Source organism: Leptonychotes weddellii, chromosome X (assembly GCF_054177405.1).
Source record: "Leptonychotes weddellii isolate Sample4059 chromosome X, ASM5417740v2, whole genome shotgun sequence".
NCBI lineage: Eukaryota > Metazoa > Chordata > Mammalia > Carnivora > Phocidae > Leptonychotes > Leptonychotes weddellii.
Genome location: NC_138385.1, coordinates 69,428,161 through 69,437,803, shown reverse-complemented (window position 1 = coordinate 69,437,803; position 9,643 = coordinate 69,428,161). Strand labels below are relative to the sequence as shown.

Here is a 9,643-nt window from a genome sequence, read left to right as displayed (position 1 = left end):
CGCCTGGGTGGCTCAGTCGTTAAGCGTCTGCCTTCGGCTCAGGTCATGATCCCAGGGTCCTGGGATCGAGCCCCGCATCGGGCTCCCTGCTCCGCGGGAAGCCTGCTTCTCCCTCTCCTATTCCCCCTGCTTGTATTCCCTCTCTCGCTGTGTCTCTCTCTGTCAAATAAATAAATAAAATCTTTAAAAAAAAAAAAAAAGTACAGCACAGGGAATACAGCCAATAATATGGTAATAACTTTGTATGGTGACAGATGGTGACTGCGCTTATCATGGTGAGCACTGTGTAATGTAGAGAATTGTTGAATCAGTATGTTGTACACCTGAAACTAAGATAACATTACAGTTGACCAGTGAACAGCACAGGAGTTGGGGCACCAACCCCCCACACAGTTAAAAATCTGCATAGAATTTTTGATTCCCTGAACCCCCAAACTTAACTCCTAATAGCCTACTGTTGGCTGGAAGTCTTACTGAGAACATAGAACATTTTCTATGTTATATGTATTATATACTGTATTCTTACATTAAAGTAAACTAGAGAAAAGAAAATCATAAGGAAAATACATTTTCAATACTATATTTGTTAGAAAAAAGAAATCTGCATCTAAGTGGGCCTGCACAGCTCAAACCCGTGTTGTTCAAGGGTTAACTGTGTATGTCAACTATACTTCAACTTAAAAAAAAAAGAAAGAACAGAACAGGTGGGTTCCCAAACTGCTGCCTCCCAGGGCCCTGGCGCTAATGAGTGGGCAAGATTGTTTTCTTCAGTGTAAATACTGAGAGCAGAGCTAGAACATACATCTGTATCCTTTACACAGGCAAGGCCTTTATTTTTTTAAAGCTTTATTTACTTACTAGAGTGTGCGTGCACACGAGCAAGGGGAGGGGCAGAGGGAAAGGGAGAAAATCTCAAGGTAACTCCCCACTGCTGAGCACAGAGCCCAATGCGGGGCTTGATCTCATGACTTGAGCTGAAATCAAGAGTCAGATGCTTAACTGACTGAGCCACCTGGGCGCCCCGGCAAGGCCTTTATAGAGAAACAATTGGCGGCAACGTTTTAAAGCAGGCCTTTAGGGACGTGTTTAAATTAGTAGATAAATCCAACTTCTAGGAAATACAGAGGGTAGAACATGTTAAATGATACCACAAGGAGGCAACCAGCAAAATCCAGGCTGTCCAAAGTCTCCAAGACAAACGACCTGCTCTCTTCAAGAAATTAACTGCAGATCACAAAGAGCTGGAGGAGAACCCTGAGGTTAACAGACCTAGAAGACATCAACCAATTGCAAGGCACTGACCTTATATAAGCCCGACTGAAACAAATTCTTAAAAACTTTTATGATATTTGAAAAACCATTATAAGTGTGAACACTTGACTGGATATTTGATTATTTTATTAACTTTAAAAAATTATGGTTCATTTTTTGATGTATGATTTTTAGATATTGCAATTATTTTTTTTAATGTACCAAAATACTTATTTCAGATAGTAAGGTGGGGGGCGGGGTTACTTCAAAACACTACTTACTTCATGTGGGACACACTGCAGTATAATAAGGCAGGGAGTGAGTAGGTAGGCAGACATGTAGATTGGCAGTGAGTGGATAATCACTGATGCTGTTTAATGGCAGAGGGGCCATGAGTTGACAACTGATGAATCTGGGTGATGGGTACACGAACATTTTATTATTTTGTTATTCTCTCCGGGTTTGTATATGCTTAAAATGATCCATAATGCAAAGTTAAAGGGAAATAAATGAACCACCCTGTAAGGGTCACCTGCTACCTTATGGGCACAGACTATCTCACTCCTACAGTCCACACATGCCAGCTTCCAAGGCATTAGGGGTTTAAGAGTGTGGCTGCGGCTACTCATAGTTGGAGGGACCAGGCAGATTAGCTGCACTTACACACTCCCCAGGTGGTTGCAGACACAGTGATACAGTGCTATTCCCCCAGCAAACCCTCCATGTGGGCCTGGGTGTACACGCCCGCGCGCGCCCACGCCCAGTCCCGTCACTGCCCCCAGTGCATGCTCCCTTGCTGGCTCATACCCCTCTTCTGTGCGAAGAGCAGCAGCAGGCAGGTGAGACCTTTGAGCACTTCGGCCATGACCACAGCAGTGGTGGCAAAGAAGCGGTCCCCAGGCAGTGTGCGGGCGTAGCGGATGCTGAGGATGAGGGAGGCATTCTGGACCACCAGCACGGCTAGGGATATGTATTTGAGGCGCCGGTGAGCTGTGGGAAATGGAATGAGCAAGGCGGAAGAAGGGGTCAGAAGCTGCTGGGGCACAGCCACACCACCACCTTCCCCCTCACTCCTTTCTTAACCAGGACCCTCCTAGCCACTGCCACTTCCTCCCTCTGCCTCCCTGTCCTGACTCCAAGGAGGGTCTGACTCCCAGCTACTTCTACTGCCTCAACAGGCAGGAAGAGCCACAAAGGAGGAAGTGGGCCTCACCCTGTCCAGCCCATACCCAGAATCCTTACTGAGGTATCAGGAAATGGCTGGAGCAGGTGCCGGGACACACTCGGCCCCCTCGCTCCCTCCTGTGTGTGTGAAGCAACTCACCCCAAGACAGAATACCAACCACATTCTCAACATTTATTGAGTGCTAACCATCTACCTATCACTGGGGTAAAGGATTTATGTGGATTACGTCAGCAGACCCCTATGTTGCTCTGATCTCTGAGTGAGCTACAAGGATTCCATTATGTGGGCGAGCAAACCGAAGATTTATATGAAATGATGCTTCTATTTAATGAGGGGTTGTCCTACGTAAAGAATGATACCTCAATACAGGGAATGAAACCACTATATAAGGCATGTCCACCCCCTAAAGAACGGACTCTCTCCCATCTAAGGTATTAGTCCATCCCCTCACACTAAGAATGGTCTCTCCAACTCCTACCTTCTGTGACCACCAGAGTCCCTCTGACACAGAATGGTTTCACAAACTTAAGAAATAACTCCTCTACAGTCCCTAGGATTGAACCCCATATAATAAATGGTTACTGCACCAAGAATGGTCTGCTTCCCTCGAGGACATAAGGAAATATTTCCCTATACTTCACATGGTCCAGTCATCCTCCCACCACCGCACCTTCCCTACCTCCAGCCAAGGAATCATTCCTTGTTCTACTCACACTCACAACGAACTCTCCCCGCTATAAAGAAGGGCCCTGCACCCTTAGAACGTCTTTTCTCTGCCATGTAAGGAAGGACCCTCCCACTCCAACATACAATGAACTCTACCACCATTAGGAAGGGACCCCCAGGACGGTCCTATCTCCTTATAACGGACATCCTAATCCTCAAAGTGGACCCTCTAAGTCGGGTAAGGAAGGACCCGCCCCACCCTAATTCACAATACCCCCTATTCCTTTATAAGGAAGAAACCACCACCCTCAGAACAGCCTCTCTCTTCTATAAGGAAGAACTTTCCCACCCTCAGAATGCTCTCTCCCTTCTCTAAGGACGGACCCCCCAAACACTCAGAATGGTCTTAGCCTCCCCCCAGAGGCAATAACCCCCCAGACTCAGAATGATCTCCACTCTCCATATGCGGAAGGGGACCCCCATCACCCTCAGAATGGTCTCTTCCCCGCCTTCCAACACACTCACAGTGGGCCGTTCCGTCCTCCCTCCCCCACCCCCCGCCACACACACATAGGTTGGTCCATACGGGATGCTCCCTCTCGCTTGAGGGAGGAAACTTCCTGACCCCCCTCAAGCGATCCCGACCCTCGCCCGGCCGCCGTCTGCTCGGCCACGGCCTGTCTCACCCGCATTCGCGGTTCCAGGCTCCAGCGCCCCCGCGGAGACCGCCCCTGGCCCAGCCGCCGCGGTGGAACCGCCAGACCCAACCGCTGCCATGTTGGCATCTGCCTGGTCCGTCCCCTCGGCAACAGCAGGGCACTTCCGTGTCCGTCACTTCCGCCTCCGGGCCTCCGGGGTGGGGGTGGAGCGAGTGAGGGGCTGGCCAGAGCCGCGGCTTTCCCGGTCTGCTCCCGGACAGTGAACCTAAGACCGCAGCCTTGGGATTTCCAGATTCGGTCAGGATGGGGAGACCCAACACGCGACCGACTCAGCCTCTTGCTGTCTCCACAGAGCCTCATTGGTTCATTCCCGTTACTAGACCCGCCCTCGTCTTCATTGATCCCGCTTTCCAGATCACCCGCCCATCGTGTGTCCTTGTCTAATTGGTTCAGCTGATCCTCTTCTATCTCGGCTCTTCATTGGCACCTTCTACAGATGATCCCGCCCTTTCCGCACCCAAACTCCTGGGTACCTTCGTGATTGGACTGAAGTTCCTCTTTACCCCCACCTCCCGGCGAGGCCCCGCCCCCTGGGGAGCCCGCAGGCGTCTGGGAGGTAAAGGAGACTGGGGGGGCGGGGCAGGCGAGGGTCAGGCTGGTAACCCAGCTGTTAAAAGCGGAGCAGTTAGCCCACACGAGTGAGAAGGTGCTGGAGAGGTGAGACAGAGTAGGGAGGTTAAGCGAGTCCCTATTGAGGAGGGAAAGGAGTACGAAGGGGCCAGGTAAGCCACCAGATGAGAGGCTTTCAGGTTAGCTTTGTGAAAGCGGGGCAAGAGAGGGTACAGCTGAGGTTAGGGTGGGTACGTCAGGAGGTGAGGAATGAGATGAGAGGGATGAGCAAGAGAGCAAGGGAGAGGTGAAAAAAGGTAGGGGCCAAAGGTAAGTAGGCGTGACTTACACCCTGGATGTTATTAGGAAACATGGAAGGGCTGGGAAGGTTTCCGTCAGTGCCCAACCCCAGCCCCTCCCTCACCCCGTGCCCTGAAAGGCCTTTTCTCCCATGGGAGAAGAGCTTTATTTCCTCCAACGGGGTTGGGGGAGACATTTTTCTCTGGCCGAGCAAGCCCTCTGACTGGGGATATCTCCCAAACATCTTCAGTGTCTATAGTATCTCCAACGGAGCCCTTCTGCACATCCTGGGAGCTACGTAAGAGCTGGAATGGGGGAAATCAAATTTTTCTTTGTGATCCTGCATAGACGAACCCATAAAAGAGCTTTAGGACAATATCACAGGGCTAAAGCTTTGCGAGAGCAGAGGAGCGATCCAGCCCACCTCCCTCTTGGCTCAGCATACAGTAAATGCTCCATCATTGCCTCACTGCATCTACAAATGGCCAGTTGCTTCTGATTCTATTTATCAAATAATGTGTTTCCTTGCTTCATCTACAAATGGCCAGTCGCTTCTGATTCTATGACATTTATTAAATAGTGGGTTTCCACACATGGCTTTTTTAAATAATCCAGGCAGGGGGAGAAGGAAGAGGAGGACACAGTTGGAGCTCCCCTCCCACCAATACATAAGTATTTACATTTCAGCAACTGGACAATCCTGGCTCAGAAGGAGGCAGCAAGAATCCGAAAAAGATGGAGGGGGGGGCCCCAGGAGAACAAACAACAAGAATGATTTCCCCCACCCCATCCCCCAAAAAAACCATCCACCCCATCCTAGCGGACTCTGGTGGTGTCCATCTCCCATTCCTTCCCAAATCATGGAAGTAGGGTTCTCCTCACCAGAATAAGAGCACTTGGGATAACAGAGTAGGGTCCCCTCACCAAAAAATAAAAATAAAAAATAAAAATAAAATAATAATAAAAAATAATTAAAAAAAAAAAGTCTTGGGATAACAATAGGGCATTACCTCCCCCAGAATAAGCAACCCTGGGCTGAGGTAGGCAAGCAGCTTGACTGAATATAGGACCCTGGGCTAGGAAAAAGGGTCCTTTTGCTAAAATAAGAGCTGCTGGGGCATTGGAAGGAAAGCACCCTTGCCCAAGTGAGAGCATTTGAACTAAGTGTGTGTGGTGGTAGCAGGAGGTGCCAGTGTAGGGGTTACAACTCATCAGAATAAGAGTCCTGGGGCTCAGAATGGAAGGAACTTCAACCAAATAAACACCCTTAGCAAAATGAGAAATAAGGAAGTTCCCCCCGCCCTCCAGAATAAGAGACCATAAGTTCTGGGAGGAAGGCTCCTTAGCAGGATTGGGATGGGGAGTGGGCAGACTTCGCTTATGTCTCTTGACCCCTGATCCCCAATCTCTGACCCTAGTAACACTGGATTTTTAATGACCTGTATAACCAGGTCAACAGATGTCCATCTATCCCTGTGGCATGCCATGGGACGGCTATTCCAACTAGCGGGGGCCTGGCTAGGACTAGGGCAGCAGAGACCAGGCCAAAGGGGTAGGACCCCCCTTGGGGGCATTCAGGGGTGCATCCTCAGCTGGTGTCTGCATCCAGGGGTCCAGCAGTATCTCCTCCAGTGAGGGTCGGGCAGAGGGTTTGGGGGCCAGGCACCGGCGGATTAGGGCACAGCAGTCTGCAGATCAGAAGCACACAGAAGATTAGCAGTCAATTGGGGACACTAGTCCCTGGGTAGGATGGAGTCCACTGAGCTAGGACTGGTGAAGGCCTCACCTGGGGACACATGGGCAGGGAAGTGGAGCTCAGCCTCCAGAATCTCCTGGTCCCTCTCGAAGGGAATGTCCCCACACACCATGTCATAGAGGAGGATACCCAGCGACCAGACAGTGGCTGGGAGTGCGTGGTACTGGTGACGAGAGATCCACTCTGGGGGGCTGTACACCCTTGTCCCTGCACATAAGCCAGAGATTAGACCACTCTCGGATAATGCCGTTCTCCCACATCCCCTCCCCAGGAAGTATGGTCCCCTCACCAGAATTAAGAGAACACACTACCTGAGTAGGGTCCCCTAACCAGAAGAGTTCTTTAAATATAACAGCAGAGTCTCATCATCAGAAAAAGAACAGTTAAGGTAACAGCAGAGTGGCCTCAACAGAATAAAAGCACTTAAAAGTAACAGTAGGATCCCTTTACCAGACAGAAAAGGAATACTCAGGATAATAACACAATCCCCTCACCAGGTCTGGGCACTGTCAGAAGATGGACTTTAGCAGAGGACAAGGCTTGAGAGTCCCCAATATTAAAACTCAAGAACCTTATAAAGGTGCAATATAGATCAAGGAGCACAGACCACCACAGCCTAGGGGTCAAAGATCAGGGGACTATAACGATAAAAGGTAACCCACCCCCACTGAGATTTAGCGAAGACTTACCATCAAAATCAGTATAGGGTTCATCATGAAGCAGGGCACCGGAACCAAAATCAATGAGTTTGGCACAGCCCCGGCGGAGATCCATCAGGATGTTCTCATCCTTGATGTCACGATGGACAACTCCACGAGCGTGGCAGTGCCGAACAGCTGCCACTACCTGGGCAAACAGGCAGCGGCTCCGGCCCTCGCCTAATGGGCCCTGCTCTGTGATGTAGTCAAAGAGATCCTGGGCAGGCAACGGCCGTTCGAGGACCAGCATGAAGCCTTCTGGTGTCTCAAACCAGTCAAGCAGGCGGATCACACCAGGGTGCCCACCGCCTGCACCCACCTTCCATAGCAATGCGACTTCTAGTGGGCATGTGGCTGAGTCTGACTGTGGGGGGAGGGGGAGAGAAAAGAGAACAAAGACGTCAGGCCAGCAGCTCTGAGGCTGACTTCTCGCCTGAATTTAAATCATAGCCCCTCAGCCTCCTGACTGTGTGGCCTTCAGCAACCCACTTCCGTCCCTGAGCCTCAGTTTCCTCATCTTAAGGGCTCAAACACAGCCACTGAAACAGTGGTTTGAGCCAAAAGCCTATACACATCTGGCATATTATAGGAGCTCAGTGAATATTTCAGTAAATGAAAGTCCGTTTAAGGAAAAAAAAAAAAAGGCCTTCTTGAGGCACCTAGGTGGCTCAGTCGGTTGAGCATCCGACTCTGGGTTTCAGCTCAGGTCCTGATCTCATGGGTCATGGGATCAAGCCCCACGTCGGGCTCCATGCTCAGCCAGGAGGGAGTCTGCTTGAGATGCTCTCTCTCTGCCCCTCCCCCCCCTCTCGCGTGCGCATGCACTCATGCTGTCTCTGAAATGAATAAATAAAATCTTTTTAAAAAAAGACCTTCTGCTGAAGAAGCAATTGATGAACACTATTATGTAATAGTGTATCTTTTGTTCACTGGCATCTCAGAACAGATTAAAACAGTGCCTTACATACAGTGGGTGCTCAATAAATGTGTGTTAAATAGTTGAAAGCACTTTATAGCACAGTCTGGCACAGAGTTAGCACGCAATAAATACTGTTATTGTATAATGGTTTGTCTGTTTTGTTCACTGACTGTAACAGTGCCTGGTAACAGGGTAGGGCTTAATACATATTTATTAAATAGGTAAAAGAAAAGGACCTGGCACAAAATGAGCTCTCAATAAATGTGATATTTTGCCAAATGCCTAAAATTATGCCTGGCACATAGTAGGTGCTCAATATACATTTGTTAAGTAGCTGAAAGTGATTAATTGCAAAGGAACAAAGTAAGAACTCAATAATATTATGTGATGTTTTGTCTGTCACTAAACATCTAGAACTGTGTTGAACTCAAGTACTCAGTGGGACTTGGAACACAGTAAACTTTGATGATGAAGCAAAGCCTGAGACACACAGTGCTCAATAAAAGGCATAAATGCTTGGCCACAGAAGCCGCCCCACGCTAGAAGCCCGGTGCGGGCTCATGGACAGCCAGAATCCGCCTTCCTGCCTGAGGTGGGGCCCTCTCCCGGCCAGTCCGCTGACTAGCACAGCCGCAGACAGGTTTTCTCACGGTGATGAAAATTTCGCTACTGCGCAGGCGCAACTTCTCCCTCCGGGTCCCACAGCCTGCGCAGGCGCAGTCTCCCCCAGAGTCCTCCAGGGGGCGCTCCCACACCTACAACTTGCCCAGACCCGCCCTGTTGTCCGTTAGCGTTCTAACGGCCGAAGAGAAGCAGCCACCGTCACCATGGCAACCAGTGACCTATGCCCCTCTTTCCCCACCAGCATGCCCTGCGGGCAGCCCCTGAGGCAGTGTTTGGAGGGAGGAGGAGAAAGGAGGGTTGGAGGGGGAGAATCCAGGGCCCTAGGGGAGCTGGGGTGAGTCAGAACTGTATGGAGGTGTGGATGTCACCACAGGGGAGTAAACACAGGCTGGTAGGAGTGTTCTCCTCACCGTTACAGGGCCCAGGGAATCACACAAGCCCGAGAAAGGCAAGGGGTAGAGTCCATCTTTCAGAGATGGCGTCGCCAGGTCAGGGACTCCAAAGATACTCACCAAGGGGGACCAGCCCAGCACACGATTCCGGGGGATCACTTTGATGGCCACCTGGAGAAGAGAGCTGAGGTGAGGGGGCCAGCAGACGACCCCCACACCCCTCCCAGTCTTGACCCTCACCCTAGTCTTTCTGGTGCCAACCTCGCTACACCACAACCCAAAATGAGCTGGAGCTTCTCCCCTGCCCTCCAAGTCCCCAGAACCAAGTTCACCTCTCCCATCATCCTTGGCCCTGGGTTCTCTCTTCTCAGGCTTCAGGACCCCTCACTCCAGACCCTGGGCTCTGAATTTCCTAATACCCCAAGCCCTCAATCTTCCCATCCAGCTCCAAGACACCCCAACTCTGTACTGGGGTCCTGGTCCTAAGAACTCCACGCTGGACATCTGCCCTCGAAATCCCCCAAATCTCAGCTCTGGGTCTCTACCTTCCCACACAGATACACATCCCCTGGATCCCAGGGTC

At 50.6% G+C, this 9,643-nt stretch overlaps 2 protein-coding genes across 5 annotated transcripts in view; both read right to left on the bottom strand.

Moving 5' to 3' along the window:
• SLC35A2 (solute carrier family 35 member A2) overlaps positions 1-4,215 on the bottom strand; it is a 9,943-nt gene extending 5,728 nt beyond the window's left edge. The window contains exons 1-2 of one of the 3 annotated variants that reach the window (XM_031033625.2): positions 3,790-4,215; positions 2,059-2,241 (exon numbers count right to left, since the gene is read on the bottom strand). In XM_031033625.2, coding sequence (XP_030889485.1) covers positions 2,059-2,241; positions 3,790-3,880 — 274 coding nt within the window. In that variant the 5' untranslated portion in view covers positions 3,881-4,215. The remainder of the gene's footprint in view (positions 1-2,058; positions 2,242-3,789) is intronic. The other 2 variants (XM_031033624.2, XM_006738377.3) reach the window with 2 other exon arrangements.
• A 1,008-nt stretch (positions 4,216-5,223) lies between these two features.
• Positions 5,224-9,643, bottom strand: part of PIM2 (Pim-2 proto-oncogene, serine/threonine kinase) — a 5,100-nt gene continuing 680 nt past the window's right edge. The window contains exons 3-6 of one of the 2 annotated variants that reach the window (XM_006738379.3): positions 9,181-9,231; positions 7,117-7,489; positions 6,458-6,634; positions 5,224-6,359 (exon numbers count right to left, since the gene is read on the bottom strand). In XM_006738379.3, coding sequence (XP_006738442.1) covers positions 6,196-6,359; positions 6,458-6,634; positions 7,117-7,489; positions 9,181-9,231 — 765 coding nt within the window. In that variant the 3' untranslated portion in view covers positions 5,224-6,195. The remainder of the gene's footprint in view (positions 6,360-6,457; positions 6,635-7,116; positions 7,490-9,180; positions 9,232-9,643) is intronic. The other variant, XM_031033600.2, reaches the window with a different exon arrangement.